At 47.4% G+C, this 18,763-nt stretch overlaps 1 protein-coding gene across 1 annotated transcript in view; it reads left to right on the forward strand.

Annotated features, from left to right (window-relative positions):
• The first annotated feature begins 4,669 nt into the window (after positions 1-4,669).
• The window catches only part of LOC142246625 (lanosterol synthase-like), a 54,147-nt gene continuing 40,053 nt past the window's right edge, over positions 4,670-18,763 (forward strand). The window contains exons 1-9 of the mRNA XM_075319695.1: positions 4,670-4,739; positions 5,339-5,498; positions 6,954-7,092; positions 7,174-7,282; positions 12,801-12,922; positions 13,043-13,139; positions 16,003-16,138; positions 16,217-16,325; positions 16,858-16,976. Coding sequence (XP_075175810.1) covers positions 4,726-4,739; positions 5,339-5,498; positions 6,954-7,092; positions 7,174-7,282; positions 12,801-12,922; positions 13,043-13,139; positions 16,003-16,138; positions 16,217-16,325; positions 16,858-16,976 — 1,005 coding nt within the window. The 5' untranslated portion in view covers positions 4,670-4,725. The remainder of the gene's footprint in view (positions 4,740-5,338; positions 5,499-6,953; positions 7,093-7,173; positions 7,283-12,800; positions 12,923-13,042; positions 13,140-16,002; positions 16,139-16,216; positions 16,326-16,857; positions 16,977-18,763) is intronic.

Below are 18,763 nucleotides of genomic sequence, written 5' to 3' on the forward strand. Positions count from 1 at the left end.
CAGAGAAGCGATATGGTGACGCTAATAATGGCGTCATCACCACTCACCATCTTGGTGGAGTCCTCAAAGTTTTGGAGGATGGTAGATAGGTCGGACATCCATCTCCACTCCTCAGGTGTTATGTGTGGAGTTTGACCCATTTCCCGACGGCTTAAGTGATGCAGGTACTCAACAACTGCCCTCTTCTGCTCACATATCCTGACCAACATGTGCAGAGTTGAATTCCAATGCGTGGGGACATCACACACCAGTCTGTGAGCCGGAAGATGCAAATGGCGCTGAAAGCCGGCAAGGCCGGCTGAAGCAGTAGGTGACTTTCAAAAATGTGCAGACAGGTGGCGAACTTTTACCAGCAGATCAGACAGCTCTGGGTATGACTTTAGAAACCGCTGAACCACGAGGTTGAGCACATGGGCCACGCATGGAACATGTGTCAGCTGGCCTCGCCTCAAAGCCGCCACCAGGTTCCGGCCATTGTCACACACGACCTTTTCTGGCTTTAGGTTCAGAGGTGTGAGCCAGTGATCTGCCTGCTGTTTCAGAGCTGTCCACACCTCTTCTGCATTGTGGGGTTTGTCACCTACGCAGATTAGCTTCAGCACAGCCTGTTGCCGCTTCGCCGAGGCAGTGCTGCAGTGCTTCCAGCTTGGGACTGGTGTGGAGGGTAAAGTGGATGAGGATACGCAGGAGGAGGAGGCTGAAGAGCATGACATTCCGGAGCTGTAGAGTGTAGGTGAAACCCTGACTGAGATAGGGCCTGCAAACTTGGTGTGGGAAGGACGTGTTCCGTCCCTTGCTCAGACTGGGTCCCAGCTTCAACAATATTAACCCAGTGTGCCGTCAACGAGATGTAGCGGCCTTGCCCACAAGCACTTGTCCACGTGTCTGTGGTTAGGTGGACTTTGGCTGAAACAGCATTGTTCAGGGCACGTGTGATGTTTTGTGACACGTGGTTATGCAATGCGGGGACGGCACACCTGGAGAAATAGTGGCGGCTGGGGACAGAGTAACATGGGACAGCTGCTGCCATCAGGTCGCGGAATGCTTCTGTCTCCACCAGCCTAAAAGGCAACATTTCCAGCGCAAGCAGTCGCGAAATGTTAGCATTTAGAAGTGTGGCATGTGGGGCGTTGGCAGTGTATTTGCGCCTGCGTTCAAAGGTTTGCTGAATGGATAACTGAACGCTGCGCTGGGACAAGGACGTGCTTGATTATGGTGTTATATCTGCGTGGGCAACTGCAGGTGCAGGGCCGGAGGAGGCTTGTTCGCGGGCAGCATGGACAGGGGATTGGCTTGCATGCACAACAAGCGAAGACGCAGCAGTGACATCACCAAGCACTGCTCCTCGACTCTGTTGAACATCCCACAAAGTCGGGTGCTTGGCTGACATGTGCCTGCTGGTGGTGGTCAGGCTGCTAGTTTTGGTACCCCTGCTGATGCTGGCACGGCAGGTGTTGCAAATGGCCTTTTTAGAATCAACTGGAGCCAACTTAAAAAACTGCCAGACTCGGGAAGACCTAACATTTGTACAGGCACCTTGTGTCGTGTTGTTGTTCCGGGGAACGGTTGCCTGACTTCTGCCTGGGGCCACCACCCTGCTTCTTACTGCCTGTTGGGATGCTACGCCTCCCTCCCCCTGTGCACTGCTGTCCTCGCTCTGCATATCCTCCTGCCAGGTTGGGTCAGTTACTGGATCATCCACCACGTCGTCTTCCTCTTCCGCACCCTGCTCCTCCTCCTGACTTCCTGACAATTGTGTCTCATCATCGTCCACCCCTTGTTGAGACACATTGCCAACTTCGTGAGAACGTGTCTGCTCAAATATTTGGGCATCTGTACATACGATCTCCTCATGACCCACTTCAACAGGAGCTGGCGAGAGGCCAGAATGTGCGAATGGAAACGTGAACAGCTCTTCCGAGTGTCCGTGGACGTGTACTCGGCCTGGTGGTAGGAAGGAGGATTAGGTTCTGAAATGTGCGGTGCAGTATCACGGCTACTGACACTTGACCGTGTGGAAGACAGAGTGTTTGTGGTGGTGCCAATATGACTGGAAGCATTATCCGCTATCCAACTAACAACCTGTTGACACTGGTCTTGGTTCAAGAGCGGTGTACTGCTGCGGTCCCCAAGAATTTGGGACAGGATGTGCGAGCGAGTAGATGTGGCCCTTTGTTGTGGCGAAATTAGAGCTTGCCCACGACCTCGGTCTCTGCCTGCACCACCATCACGTCCACTTCCTTGTTCGTTGCCAACACCCTTGCGCATTTTGCAATGCTGTGCTGATGTGTATTCACTAGACTTGTGCGTTATATCCAAGTTTGTGCAAAACGCACACAAGTGCACCTGAACGCTGCCACCAACAGGCACACACGTGCGGTTTTTAAATGCAAGCACGGAGGCACTAAGAACCTAACAGGTCTCTATCCAGGGACAATGTGGAGCCTCCCAATTTTTGGCTGCCCTGCCAAAGGGCTATACTACAATAGTCCCACTTCCTGACAATGGGCACTTCAGGTTTACAGGCCCTCATGCACGTCTCTATCCAGGGACAACGTGGAGCCTCCCAATTTTTGGCTGCCCTGCCAAAGGGCTATACTACAATAGACCCACTTCCTTACAATGGGCACTTCAGGTTTACAGGCCATCATGCACGTCTCTATCCAGGGACAATGTGGAGTCTCCCAATTTTTGGCTGCCCTGCCTAAGGGCTATACTACAATACACCCACTTCCTTACAATGGGCACTTCAGGTTTACAGGCCCTCATGCACGTCTGTATGCAGGGGCATTGGTAAACCTCACAATTTTGGACTGCCCTGGCAAAGGAAAATACTACAAAGACTCACTTCCTCAAAATGGGCACATTAGACTCAAGAGGCCTTCATGTACGTCTCTTCTCAGGGACATCGGAGTGCCACACAATGTTTTCACGTAAAATCTTTCATGTAATCTCCAAAAGTAACATACACCAGCTCTATCTCACTATTGGGTATGTGCCCTTAACATTTCCGCCATGAAAATTCATTTTGGTGTCATTTTGGAAGGTTTTCTGGTGAGTCCGTAAAAATGGCGTAAAACGCGGACAAAATTGTTCACAGCTGTGACTTTTGAGTGATAAATGCTTCAAGGGGTCTTCCCCATGCTGTTGCCATGTCATTTGAGCACTCTTCTGAGACTTTTGTGCCATTTTTAGGGTTTCTACATGCTGCCGGGGGGTCATTTGATAAAAAAATACTCGGGTCTCCCATAGGATAACATTGGGCTCGGTGCTCGGGCCGAGTATACGAGTATCTTGGGATGCTCGGCCCGAGCCTCGAGCACCCGAGCTTTTTAGTACTCGCTCATCACTACTTGCGACTAGTGGCTGGCCTCATTAGCATATCATATTATTATTATTATTATTATTGTTTATTTATAGAGCACCATTGATTCCATGGTGCTGTACATGAGGGGGTTACATACAGAATACATGTACACGTTACAATAGACAGACTAGCACAGGGGGAAGAGGGCCCTGCCCTTGCGGGCTTACATCCTAAAGGATTTTGGGGAGGAGACAGTAGGTGGGGTGTAGGTGGGGCGGCAGCTCCGCACGGTGGTGGGGCGGCAGCTCCGCACGGTGGTGGGGCGGCAGCTCCGCACGGTGGTGGGGCGGCAGCTCCGCACGGTGGTGGGGCGGCAGCTCCGCACGGTGGTGGGGCGGCAGCTCCGCACGGTGGTGGGGCGGCAGCTCCGCACGGTGGTGAAGCAGTGAGGTCATTGAAGGTTATAGGCATAAAGGATCTTTATAAATACTTTTCCTAAAGATCTCTTTATGCTAGTGTATACAGGGACGGTTAGGCAGGGATTAGAAATATGGACACTCCAGGGTCATGCACACTGAGCCGAAATCCAGTGTCGGACGCGATGGCAGCGGAGAGGTGAGTGAGATCATCCTGTGACGCTGCACATTCATTAGCATGTTACTACACCCACAGGAATGTACTAACATGCTAATGGGGCCGACTAGTCAGGGGAACTAACGCCAGGGGACTAGTCCCCTCACTCATTAGCATATCATAAAGGATCTTTAGACATACTTTTTCTAAGGCTCCCTTTATCTACTGTATGCTAGTGTATACAGGGACGGTTAGGCAGGGATTAGCAATATGGACCCAGAACTGCTCATGGTCTTGGATGCATATTGCACCTGGCAGGTTTAGTGAGCAGTAAGTAGAGTTTGAGCTGCAGGTGACATAATGGGGTTTTTATTTGTGTCACAACAAAATTGAATGGGAGGGTCGTGAGAAATAATACATAAAACCAGTTTCCTTTTATTTGTCAATGTAAGGACTGGAGCTTATTCTCCTCCGCCTCCCGGCAGCGCTGACCTCACACTGAAGCGACAGCTGCAGAGACTCGGGGACAGCACTTGACGGAACACGCTATTCTGTATTTGTCACCACCCATTGGCTGATAGCTGATGGCCCCGCCTACATGTATCCAGCTATCAGCGCTGTGATTGGCTCCTGCTGTCTCTGCTCATGTCAGGATAGCGTGATGTAGGATCTGGCGGCGCGGTGTTGTCTGGGAAATGTAGTCCTTTACCGTATCTCGGGCTATGGATTGAGAAGTTTTAAGAACTACAACTCCTAGAATCCTCTGGGTCTTAATGCATTACTACTTTGGGTTTTAAGGGATGGAGCGGTAGACAGTAACCAGGTGCAGACTGCATAACAGAGAAATGAGCGAGGGAACGTGAGTATTAGGGAACTGTCCCTGCAGTCACCGGAGAAGCAGCCTGGTGACGATGCAACATAACCTTGTGTAATGTCAGGTTTAGGTTCTTCATAGCCCTGAGCTGGTTTTATTGTATTCTAGTCTGAAGGGGAATTGCTATTTATGCAGTTGTCCAGTATTTCTGACACTATTATTGCGGTTACTCTTAAAAGACTATCCCAATCTCCAAGATCTTATACCAATATGTTGTAGGTGTAATAATAATAATAGTATTAGCAAATATCTCCAATTAGAAATGTAGTATAGTTCTCCTGCTATAGCCATGTCATATACCTCATGTGCAGGGCATTGCAGCTTAGGTATGAATGGTTATGACCACTCATATAGTGCCAGTAAGTTGCAAGTGGTCATAACCATGGATACCTAATCTGCAATGCCCTGCACATGAGGTAAGAGACATAGATAATCAGGAGAACTATACTACATTTCTAAATGCTAATATTATTATTACTACATTTACTACATATTAGGACATGATCTTGGAGATGGGAATACCCCTTTAATGGTAATAATTAAAAATAAACTTAGAAAGTAATTTTGCAATTTTTTTCCCCCAGGTGTCTGCGCAGAAGGGGGGGTCCTTACAAGAGCGATCCCGCCACAGACCTCACCCGCTGGCGCCTGTCCTGTACGGAGGGCAGACAGTGCTGGCGCTATGTGGAGGGAGACGACCGTCCACAATCCGCCCTGGAGGCGCACTCGCTGGGGCTGGACACGGTACCTAACACTTATTCACATGCAGCCTGTATTATTTTTCTAAGGAGTTTAGATAAGAAAAGATCCAGTATTGAAAACCTTATAACTAATGATACTTTTGTATAAGAAAGTGAAACACTCCCTTTAACTGCAGGAGAGCAGCACTAGGGGTTCTCCACATTTGAGGACACGTTTTTTAATTTTATTTTTGTGTACTTACATTTAGGACTAAAAATCATTTTTGCAATTGGAGTACATAAAAAATCTGCATGATTTGGCTTTTTACCCGGAACCTTAAACTTTTTGTTGTGGTCATAAATTATTAAAATATAAGCAAATAAGTAAAATTCAAAAAGTGGACATATATTAGAAAAAAAATCGTATATAAAAAAATCACCAGATTTCAACATCAAAGTGAAATCTTCCTAAGGCCATTAATGCATAATACAGACACAATGGAGCAAATATAGAAAGGTAAAATTGCAGGAAATTAGGTTTTTCAGTGCCAGAAAATCACAGAAAATTAAAAAAATAAATCTCAAGGAAGTTACCTCTCAAATTGTTTATTATATAGTATGATGTAAAACAAAAAACTGTGCCCAGCCTTCATCCAATAACATAACCTGTGCATTGCTGGCTTAAAAATGAGTTAACGGAAACATCCCTCAGTGAGCTCACAATGACGGTCTGATGGGAGAGTTTGTAAGCCTCTTACCTGTTTGTTTCTAAGCTCCTCTGAGCTGAACACCTCAAAGCTGAATGATCAGGAACTCAAAAAGGCTGGAAATGACAAACAGTGCAACATTATTAAAGGGGTTGTCCACTACTTTTCCATTGATGGCCTGTACGTAGGATAGGTCATCAATGTCTGATTGGACGGGGTCCGACACCCCGCACCCCCACCGATCAGCTGTTTTTGGTCCCGGTAGCGGCAGCAGGTAGCCGGGAAGTGCTCAGTTCCGGTGCTGCTCCCTCTTCTGATAGCGGGCGAGGACGGGTACTTAACATCGGCTTCCTATTGATTAGAATGGGAGGTAGATGTACAGCACCTGGCCTTGGTCAATATCAGAAGACGGAGCTAGGCCAGAACTGAGCATTTCCGGCTGCCTCTGCCAGGACCAAGAACAGCAGATCGGCAGGGATGTGCGGTGTCTGACCCTTGCCAATCAGACATTGATATAAGCAATCAATGTAAAAGTAGTGGATAACCCCTTTAATGAAACCTGACTTCAAAAATTATTTCTAACCCCAAATAGATGCATTTAACTAAAAACAAATTGTCCCAAAAAGTGGACAACCCCTTTAAGTAAACACTTTTAACATTACTTGTCAGACATATATCATAAATATCAGAATAAGGCTATATTCACACATCCGTTATCTCTCGGACAGTGCTTTGACCCATAGCGTTTTATTGATCCATATACATCTGTATAAGCTGATCATCAATAACGCGGCTTTTACTTTCTGGTGCAGAGTGAATTTTTAAAAGACTTACCCAAGGCGAATACGGCCCAGGATGGAGCAGAAAATGGACTAACATTTTATTCTGCCTTACAAGCGGAGGATGGCCATTGGGCTGGGGATTATGGCGGCCCACTGTTCTTGATGCCAGGTGAGACTTGTCAGTGATACATGACCACCATCACTACATCTGACTCCCATCTACTTGCTGTAAATCTGTGATACTCTTTAGGTCTGCTGATTGTATGCCACGTGACACAGACGCCCCTCCCTGACGCTACCAAGAAGGAGATGGTGCGGTACCTGCGATCTGTGCAGCTGCCTGATGGCGGATGGGGCCTGTGAGTATATGACTGACTGCACATACATAATAGTGTGTGAACGTGCTGCGCGTATTCAAGTCATTGTATCCAGATTATGGCTGTGTAGCACCCAGGGATATGGGGTACTCTGTCCCGGGCGATGGCTCTCTTGGGGGATGTCACTGTGGTGGCCGTTGCCCGGTTTCGTGCCCTGGGTTCCTTTTTGTAATGGGGATATATTTACAAGGGATTAAATTAGTGTTCACACGTGACGCCACTTGCGGTGTTGTGGCTATGTGAATGGAGCCGCTGCTGCAGAATGTCACTACTGGGGCTGGTGTTATTTGCAGCTTGGATGGTAGACCCTCCGCAAGCAGGATCGGGCCCCAGAGGATGGGTGATGTGACAGGTGTTAGAAGAGTTGAGTCCACACCAAGGTTTAGTGCAACTGGTTTTTGCCCTTTGACAATACAGACAATGTGTGGTGGCCCTTGACAAAGGACACAAAACGCACGTTGGGCCTGGACCATGGACATTTTTTGATTGCGCCATTCTGTGCCTGGTATGTACTGATGCACCCTGCATATTATATTAGTGTTACTTTTACCTTTGAGATATTGACTTATATATGGGTCTGATAGATCCTCGCAGGGACTCATGGTTGATATTTTATATATGGTAGCATTCTAATTTTTGAACATAGCCAGAGTGGGGGTATATCCAATATCGTTACCCGTTTGGGATGTTTATTGTGTCCCACTCTGACTGTTTTCAATTCATATACTGATGTCCCGATACCCACCCCTGTGGAGTTTTCCATCTCTCCTTGTAATTGTCTCCCATGCCCCACTGTGACCCAAAGTTTGAGTCACAGATTTGGTGTATACCATTTTTTTAATAGTTTGTATTTTGCACATCCTTAATAAAATTGTGTTGGACAATATTTACTCTTTCGTGTGTTTTTGGACACATAGTTTTTTGGTTTTACTCATGGCAGGCTGGTAATAACTGGTTGCCCGAGGCCGGCTGGTTTCGCCTCCAGGTCCCCTTTATTCCAGTGCCAGTTTGATGAACTGGTACCTTCTTCCCCTGCACCTGTCTCTGGTAAATAGGTCCCCATGGCGTAGTGCAACTGGGGGTCCTCGTTCGGTGGTTTGTCCACTTCTGTCCGCCTGATGGTAGTGTGAACCCTGTGGGGATGTAGTCTCTGCTCCTGTCCCCGGCTCTCCCTTTGCTACTGAGTCTTCGGATTCTTAGGGTTAGCAAGGTCCTTGATGGTCCCCTTACTGTGCAGGTGTTAACTGGCTGGCTTGGAGCTCTTTCCTGTAGGGTCCTGTACCCCGTCGGTGCGTAGGTCCGGGAGTACTCCACCATACTCCACCGGCAACCACCTCTCCTGGGTACCAGGTCACCGTTAACCCGCGTCAGACCGTCACTTCACTTCCACCTTCACACACCACAGTGTACCGACTACAGACTCTCTCTGAGTGCACTGTCTCACTGCAGTTTCCCTTCTGACTACTGTTTTCCAGTCTGCCCCTCCCACCTGGTCAACTAGTGGACTGGACTGGCTCCACCTCTAGGTGGCCATCCATTGGTCCGACCCTAGCTTAGTACCATTGTATGGGGTTTTGTTGGGGAAAACTGGGATTACCTTGGTTTTTGGTGTTACCGGGACTGGATCCCCAGGTCCCTAATGAGGGGGTAGGCCCTGCATCCTTGTGGGGATGCAGAACCTTGTAGCACCCTGATGGCTTCAGGGGCCTGTGATATTCTTTAGGTCTGCTGATTGTATGCCACATGACACAGACGCCCCTCCCTGATGCTACCAAGAAGGAGATGGTGCGGTGCCTGCGATCTGTGCAGCTGCATGATGGCGGATGGGGCCTGTGAGTATATGACTGACTGCACATACATAAAAGTCTATGGAGGTGCTGCACACATTCAAGTCTTTGTACTCAGGATATGGCTGCGTTCACACAAGCGTATTTTCTACAGACAAGAAAAACAGTCCAATTACGCTAATCACGCTTTGAACAGAGTTTGATTACAGTTTGATCAGACTGGGATCCATTTTTCTCATATGTGGAGAGAAAAAAAAAAAGTGATTCCATGAAAATCGGACCGCACTCAAATGTCATCTGAGTGCTGACCGATGTTTTTCATGGTCCCATAGACTTGAATGGAGGAACACCGCCCAATTCTTGGAGGCAAATCGTGCGTGCCACAAGTTTTTTCACTGGACTGCTCGGTCCAAGGAAAATATCGGAAATATGCACTGCCTCATTGAATAACATTGGTCCAAGTGCAATCAGATTTATTATTTTTTGTTGACAAATCACACTCAGATCGAAAATACGGACTTCTGGATGAGCCCTGTGTGTATGATTGCACGTGAAATACCCTATAGGTTTATCTCGGTGGAGTATGAGAGCACAAGCTAAAGGTCAGTTGATAAACATGAAATGTATTTTTTCTGTTGACTGTGTAGTTACAATGAATTTATTAACCCCTGAAAGAGAACCTGTCACCAGATTTGTCCCCTATAAGCTGCGGTCACCACCACTGAGCTCTTATATACAGTATTCCAGAGTACTGTATATAAGAGCCCAGGCCACTCTGTAGACCTGTATTATAATCACCTGTGGGACGATTGGGTCCAATGGGAGTCACTGGTCTCGGGTCCAGCGCTTCCTCTATCCTGTGCAGTCGTCATCCTTCTTCCTAGCTCCGTGTGGATGACACCAATGGATGTCACTCGTAGAACGTAGAAAACACTTTAAGGCTGTGTTCACACACTGCGTTTTTTACCTGCGTTTTTGGTCCGTTTTTGGTCCGTTTTTGCTGCAGAAATTTCTTGAGAAATTCTTGTAACCTTTCTGCAGACATTCCCCAGCAAAACCTATGGCAAAAAAAATTAGCTGTGCACACACTGCGTTTTTTTCTTAAGAAAATTCTTTCAGTAGATTTTCTTAAGAAAAAGAATGAGCATGTCACTTCTTTTCTGCAGCTAACTGCGTTTTTTGCCATAGATAATTGGCACAATAACGCAGGGAGCAACCAGCGGTAAAAACGCACCAAAAACGGACCTAAAACGCACCAAAAACGGACCTAAAACGCACCAAAAACGCAGGTGCGTTTTTGGTGCGTTTTTTAACACAGGTGCACTCTTAAGAAATTTCTTAAGAAATTTCTTAAGAAAAATCATTTTTCTAGTGTGAACATAGCCTTATAGTACTCACCTGCAGGGCAGTCCGGTCCAATAGGCATCGCTGCTCTCCAATCCGGCGCCTACTGTCTGCGGTGATCTCCGTCCTCCTTCTACCCAGCCCAGTATGGATGACACGTCTACTTTCATCCACACAGGCCAACACTGCAGTCCTGCGCAGGCACCTTTTATCTGCCGCAGATCACAGTACTGGAATGCACAGGAGCGAGGAAAGGTGACAGACCGCCCGCGCATGTGCACTACAATACTTTGATCTGCCATGAGCAGGGCAGATCAAAGTGCGCCTGTGCAGGAGCGAGAAAAGGTTACAGACCGCATGCGCACTACAATACTTTGATACGCCTTGAGCAGGGCAGATCAAAGTGCGCATGCGCAGGACCACAATGCGAGGGACGAGTTAATATTTTGACTGACATTATTGACTTAACCATATGACTGAAAAGCAGGAGAAAAAAAAACCTCAATGTAGTGAAATGGCGGGGGGGGGGGGAACATTACTCTTTGGGCTTTTCTTTTTACTGCATTCAGTGTGCAGTATAAACCTAGCAGCATGATTCTTCCGAGTTGTTTTTATTGTTGTTTGATTAGCGGATCAAAAAAAAAAAATCATAATTTGTTTTAAATATTTATATATTTGCTTTGCATTGCTATCCTCTAACACCCATAACTTTATTTTTTCATCGGAAAAGCGGTGTGAGGGCTTGTTTTTGTTTTTTTTTGTGGTAAGCCTCAGCATTTATTGGGGTACATACACAATTTTGATTTCTTTTTATTACATTTTTGTCGTGACCCAAAAATAGAAATTATGCAGCTATAGGGACCTGCAGATATATCCCGTTGGGTGCCGATATGGGTGTGCATTGGCTACGGAACCATTTGAATGCCATCAGCGATTGAAAGCGATATCTAAATTGTTAAACAGCAGCGATTGGAGAAAGTGCTGGCTGTATAACACAGCCGCCATCTTCCCTGTAAGGAGGAATCTCATACACGTTCATCTATGCTGACGTGCATTCTAGTACTTAGATACTTTTCTATTGAAAAAAAGGTGATGGACACATTGATAAGTAACATAAAGTGCAGACTCTGGGTGTGCACTGCAACAGATCACCCGTGGTGAAGGGTTTTATCTAAATACTTATCAGCTATATCATTATAACTACCCTGCTAATATTGTATAAATCCCCTGACTCCTGCTTACCGGGCGACCTTCCTTAGACTACTTTTTGTGGTTAGTAAACACTGTATTCAGGGAACACCCCACCTTTTACTCAGTCATATCACATTCACAATTTTGCTCTTATCAAAATTTCTCAGATCCCTACCTCTGGCCATTTTTTCTACTTCCAACACATCAGTGTCATGTCTCTGTTACACTTTGGGGAGATCTCTGGCTAATCAGGGCAGGGACTAGAAGGTCACAACACCTTATGGTCAGGTCTACAACCTTTATTTGAGTGAATATACCGTACATTCTTTTAGTGCTGGAGGGGTTAAGGATTTTACCCTATCTGGCTGTCCTTTGTAGCCTTAATCTCTGGCGCAGCTCTTTTGTGACCACTTCCATTCGCTATAAAAATTCACATGTCTTACCCTCTAATGCTGGTTATAGATTCTGATTCTATGTTGACCACTTTGGATGGAGCCTGTCTCTGGAAGAAACAGAGGAGCCATGACTATTGCAGCTGTGGTGTTAGCTGCATAGGAGGAGCTTGGAGTGTTTTCATTTTGTGTCTATTTTCTCTCTGTCTATTCCTTGTGTTGTATTATTGCAGTGTTGAGACTAGTGTTCTTGCCAGCCTTCTCACTAGCCAGGGTGAGTTCAGGGCAAGCGAGTGACTAGGCATGTAACGGCGACAAGGGGAAGGACTCATGTAGGGACGTTAGGGAGCGTAGGGTACAAACTCAAGTGACTTGCAGTGTGTGGCTTCTATCCCTGTCACCAGGGCCTTCCTTCTATACTATGTTACCTTTGTGTTGCACAGCACACTGTTCATCTGTACACTGTTGTGACATTCAGTTTTAAAAGCTGACTGTCCATGTGCCAGGTAACATCTCCCCCGCTTACCAGGTGCCATGTTATTGAAATATTAAGTGTTATTCACTTTAACTTTAATTTTAAAAGTGATCTGTGTATTGTCTATGCTTTGGAATATAACAATTAAGAAGTGGTTGTTCCAAATAGTGAATAGCCCCTTTAAGGAGTCCTTTTACATTTGAATTTGGTCGTTAATTATTTGTTTATTTTTTTTTTACGAAATCAGAAAATAAAATTTGTACTGATTCTATATCTATGTTCCTCATAATAAATAACTATCTTATACATAGGCATATTGAAGATAAGAGCACTGTGTTTGGCACGGCGCTCAGTTACACCTCTTTGCGGCTTCTCGGAGTGTCACAGGATGACCCAGATATGACCCGCGCCCGCAACAATCTTCATAGTAAGGGTAAGTTCACATGAGCTTTTAGCATCAATCCAGCGCATCTCACAACTGACAATCGTTTGCAGATAAGATGTCAGTATATTTTTTCCATGCTTGATCCGATGTATCCAACTTTCGTTGCAGGAGGTGCCATTGGTATTCCTTCTTGGGGGAAATTTTGGCTATCTGTGCTGAATGTGTACAGTTGGGAGGGAATGAACACTCTATTCCCAGAGATGTGGTGAGTTTCTTTTTGGATTATTCAGACTTGATATGACTTTATTGGTGGCTGTGACCGTGAAATAATTATCTGTATCAATATTAGTAGCATTTACTAAAAATCAATTGTCTGTGGACCCAGTCCCCTGACACCGGGCTTAGAAACATTGGATTTCTACCCTTCAAATGCTCTTTTTACTCTAGATTCTCTCTTCTAAAAATGGAAGTCAGGAACATCGCATCCTGCGTGGACAGTGAGCGTCTGAAGCCGGCTACACATACACCCGGCGTCAAAGAAGCTCAATGCTAATGGGTACAAAGCAGTGCGCATGCGCCCACTGGGGTGTGATATCATGCTGAGTCGGCCGACTAGCCAGGGAACTAACGTCCCTGCAACTAGTCACTGACCTTATTAGCATATCATAAACGATCTTAAGAAATACTTTTTCTAAAGATGTGTTTATGTATGCTACAGTGTTTTTCCTAAAATAAGACCTCCCCCAAAAATAAGCCCTAGCAGGGATTTTAAGCATTTTCATAGCAAGGTTTAAATATAAGCCCTCCCCCGAAAATAAGCCTTAGTCGCGGTTCAATAATGAAGTGTCAGTGCAGAAAGATACTACAGGACACTTCATTATAGAAAGCGGACACCCTGCAATTATACTGACCAGACGCTGAGCGGCAGAACCTGTAGTGATCGCACCCCCGCACACATCACACACACAATCACACACCATACACACAATCTCCCTTCAGATCGCTCACACACACTCACCACATCCAGCGATACCGATCCTGAGAAGCCGTACGGTGGAGCGCAAGGACCTGGGACACATGACTTGCTCCCATCCCTTAGGCTGGGGTAGAGGCTAGAATGTACGGGCTTCTGACAGGTATAACCTGACGGACGCACTCTGTACCACTGGATGGAGTGTGTGTGTGTGTGTGTGTATGAGTGTTTGGGTTATGAGTATGTGTGTGTGTGTGTCCGTCCAGCAGCAGGAGGCAGAGTGCAGCATACTTGCTGGCAGCGGCTGCCGGAGATCACAGGGAAGATTTCGGAATCACTCAGCCGTCCAGGGTCTGGCAAGTATGAGTCTCCTGGGAAGTGGGGAGGGGTCTGTTTTTTTTTTGAAACAGTGTTTCCCCAATAATAAGACCGCCCCCCCAAAAAAGCCCCAGCGCTTTTTGGGGGGCAAAAAAAAGTATAAGACAGTGTCTTATTTTTGGAAAAACATGGTACTACATGAAGGGACTGTTAGTGAGGGATTCTAGATAAGCACCAGAACTACTAGTGGTTCTGGGGGCACTGGGAATCTGACAGAGCCCTTTAAAGGGAACCACTCAGCAGATTTGTCCCCTAAAAGCTGCGGCCACCACCAATGAGCTCTTATATACAGAATTCTACAATACTGTATATAAAAGCCCAGACCGATCTGAATAACGTAAAAAACAGCTTTTATTGTACTCACCTGCAGGGTGGTCTGGTCGGATGGGCATTGCTGGCCTTGATCCAGTGTCTCCTGTCTTCTTGCGATCGCCGTCTTCCTTCTTGCTTAGTGTGGATGACGTGTCTGACATCATCCACAAAGAGTCCTCAATTGCGTTTCTGTGCACGCGCACTGCTCTCTGAGGGCAGATCAAAGTATAGTGGGCGCATGCGTGGGCGGTCTTAATATTTCCTTGCGCACTACAATACTTTGCTGTGCCTGCAGCAGGGCAGAGAGAATTGCGAAGGAGCACAATGGAGGACTCTTTGTGGATGATGTAGGATGTGTCATCCACACAAAGCAAGAAGGAGGACGGCGATCACAAGAGGAGAGGAGGCATTGGCTCAAGGTCAAAGCACACTACAATACTTTGCCCTGCCCTCAGCATGGTATAGAGAAGTGCGCCTGTGCAGGAACACAGTGGAGGACTCTGTGTGCATGATTTAGGATGCGTCATCCACATGGAGCAGAGAAGGAGGAAGGTGATGGAGAGAGGAGGCGCTAGACTAAGAGCAGCGACGCCCATCGGACCATACCGCCCCCCAGACGAGTGTAATAAAAGCTGTTTTTTTACTTTATGCAGTGCGGCCTGGGGTCTTATATACAGTATTCTGGAATGTTGTATGTAAGGGCTCACTGTTCGTTGTTTATAGGGGACAAATCTAGTGACAGGTTCCCTTTAATCAGCACCGCTCTGCGTTACATATAGTCTCCGCATATCTTCAGGTATTTTTCTAATAATCTTGCAGGGAAAGTAATGTGAATTATCCTTTCCCACTCTTCTCTAAAGCGGGCTTTACACGCTACGATATTTCTAGCAATTGCTATCAATATCGTACGCAAAAGCACCTGCCCCCATCACACATGCGATATCGCGTGATCGCTGCCGCAGCGAACATTATCGCTACGGCATCATCACACGCACTTACCTGGTCGTCGGCGGCGCTATGACTGCCGAACAATCCCTCCTTCAAGGGGAAGGTGCGTTCGGCGTCACAGCGACGTCACCGTGACGTCACTAAGCGGCCGGCCAATCAAAGCGGAGGGGCGGAGATGAGCGGGACCCGCCCACCTCCTTCCTTCCTCATTGCTGGTGGACGCAGGTAAGGAGACGTTCCTCGCTCCTGCGGTGTCACACACAGCGATGTGTGCTGCCGCAGGAACGAGGAACAACATCTACTAACAACCATTAACAAGTTTTGGTTTTAGGACGACCCCTCCATGGTGAACGATTTTCACCACTTTGGAGGATGTTTAAGGTCGCTGGTAAGTGTCACACGCTGCGATACTGTTAATGACGCCGGATGTGCGGCACTAACGACGTGACCCTGACGATAAAACATTAACGATATCGTAGCGTGTAAAGCCCCCTTAACATCTAGTGTTGTCTTGTAGGCTTCTTCCCCAGTGGTTCCCTGCTCACCCCAGCACCATATGGTGTCACTGCCGTCAGGTTTACTTACCCATGAGTTACTGCTATGCTACACGTCTGAGTGCCCGTGAGGATAACTTGATCCGCAGCTTGAGACAAGTAAGGGGCAGAACACGTATTTTATCACTTGTATTTTATCAAGTAGGACATGTATTTACACATTTGCTTCTCATGCAGGAGCTGTACGTGCAGGAATATAGCAGTATAAATTGGCCGGCGCAGAGGAACTGTGTTGCTGCTTGTGACCTGTATACACCGCACAGTATCTTACTGGACTTTGCCTATGGTAGGAGGCATTGATTATCGTCAGTGCAGCATTTGTACCTATACAATTATGCAGATTTTTATGTGTGTTGTTTCTCTTAGAATTCAAAATTTAAATAAATTAAATTTAATGAGATTTTCACTTTTTATGATTTTAAAGGGAATCTGTCAGCAGGTTTTTGCTCCACCATCTGAGAGCAGCATAATGTAAAGACAAAGACCCTGATTCCAGCGATGTGTCACTTACTGAGCTGCTTGCTGTCATTTTGATAAAATCAATGCTTTGTCTGCTGCAGATCTAGCAGTTATACAGAGTTCAGGAATATGCTGGACTACCTGCAGCATGCCAAGTAGTCCTGTAATGATAACCTACTGATGATTAATCAGTGATTTAATCAAAACTACACTGAGCAGCTCAGTAATTGACACATCGCTGGAATCAGGATCTCTGCCCCTACATTAGATTAGGTGGCAAAAACCTGGTGACAGATTCCCTTTAACTTTTCAGTTGAAGTATTTTATTCCCATAAGTCATTTTGTACTTTTCTTCTCAGTCCTGTTGAATGCATACGAGGCGTACCACATTCCTGCTCTTCGCCGGCGTGCTGTGCATGAATTATATGACCATGTAACAGCAGATGACCGCTTTACCAAGTGTATCAGCATTGGTCCAGTAAGTCACCTGGAAACATGAATTATTTATTGATTTTTCTTTTTCGCTCCTAATTGGGAGACCCAGACAATTGGGTGTATAGCTACTGCCTCCGGAGGCCGCACAAAGTACTACACTTAAAAGTGTAAGGCCCCTCCCCTTCTGGCTATACACCCTCCCGTAGGAGTACGGATTCCTCAGTTTTAGCTTTGTGCGAAGGAGGTCACACACGCACGCATAGCTCCATTGTTTTTAGTCAGCAGCAGCTGCTGACTATGCCGGATGGAAGAAAAGAGGGCCCATACAGGGCCCCCAGCATGCTCCCTTCTCACCCCACTGTATGTCGGAGGTGTTTGTAAGGTTGAGGTACCCATTGCGGGTACGGAGGCTGGAGCCCACATGCTGATTCCTTCCCCATCCCTTTTTACAGGGCTCTGGGTGAAGTGGGATTTACTGGTCTCCAGGCACTGAGACCGTGCTCCATCTACAGCCCCTGGAGAAGATGCTGGATTGGAGCGGAGTACACCAGGGACATGGCCCTGCTTCCTCAAGGTACTCTGTGTCCCCGTGCATTTCGCGCTCACACCGCAGCATGCTGGGTGTTGTAGTGCGCCGGGGACATCAGCGCTGCGGCGCTTGTGCCATGGCCTCATTTCAGCTTCGCTGAAGCGGGCACACTTTTGGGGAACGGTCGCGCCGGCCGCTGGGACTGCGGCGCGGCTGGCACTTGTGGTGCGCCGGGGACTTCAGCGCGGGCCGCGCTTTTACGGCGGCCGCGCTGATAACTCGAGTCCCCGGCTTTTGCGGCCTGGTTCCGTTCATTCCCGCCCCCAGACCTGCCAGTCAGGAGAGGGGCGGGACGCTGGTCAGTGCATCAGCGCTGAGGGCTGGAGTCGTTTTTACATACTCCAGCCCTCACAATAGGCACAGAGGGGACACTGTTTCCCGCACTTTTGTTTGGGAACTCCCACGGGCCGCCCCTCTCCACAGACGCCGGCAGCCATTCCTGCTGACACGCTGAGCTGCAGAGGGGAGCCGGGGAGACCCAGACAAGGAATTCTGCGCCTCTTACCCGCTATTCAGCGGGCGGTAAGCAGCCCTCCGGGCTCACCCCCTCTTGTGCCAGTAGTAATCTTAGTATTTTGTTCCTGCAAATACTTTGTACTGCATAGCGCTGGTCGCCTTTTGGCTATAGACTCTCTCACATTGCAGAGAGCCAACAGCATGTCGTCCACAAAACGCAAGGGTGCCAAGGCACAGACATTATATGCTTCCTGTACCGCATGTGGGACTTTTCTACCGGCAGGCTCCAATGACCCCCATTGTGTGCAGTGCTCGGCCCCTGTGGCACTTGCACAGCCGGGACCTCCGCTGGACGTGACCCAGGGTGTACCACCTGTGAATGCTGTCCAAGTGACAGGAACTGAGTTTCAGCTTTTGCTGACAGAATGTCTCTCACTATGTCACAAATTCTTGACACATTGCGGGCTAGGCCTGTACTTCAGGCCACGGACACTGTGCAATCATTGCCCCCTGGTCCCCCTCAGCTGAATTACTTCCAAGCTCCGGGACGGGCACATACACCTCAGGGTGAAGACTCTGACTCGGACGATGGTCCCAGGCAACCTAAGCGGGCTCGCTATGAGAGGCCTTCACATTCATCTCAATGGTCAGGATCCCAGCGAGATGAATCTATGGGTGATGAGGCGGACGTAACTGATCAGGATTCTGATCCTGGGACCGCTCTCAATCTAGATACACCAGATGGTGACGCCATAGTTAATGATCTTATAGCATCCATCAATAAG

Source organism: Anomaloglossus baeobatrachus, chromosome 7, assembly GCF_048569485.1.
Source record: "Anomaloglossus baeobatrachus isolate aAnoBae1 chromosome 7, aAnoBae1.hap1, whole genome shotgun sequence".
NCBI lineage: Eukaryota > Metazoa > Chordata > Amphibia > Anura > Aromobatidae > Anomaloglossus > Anomaloglossus baeobatrachus.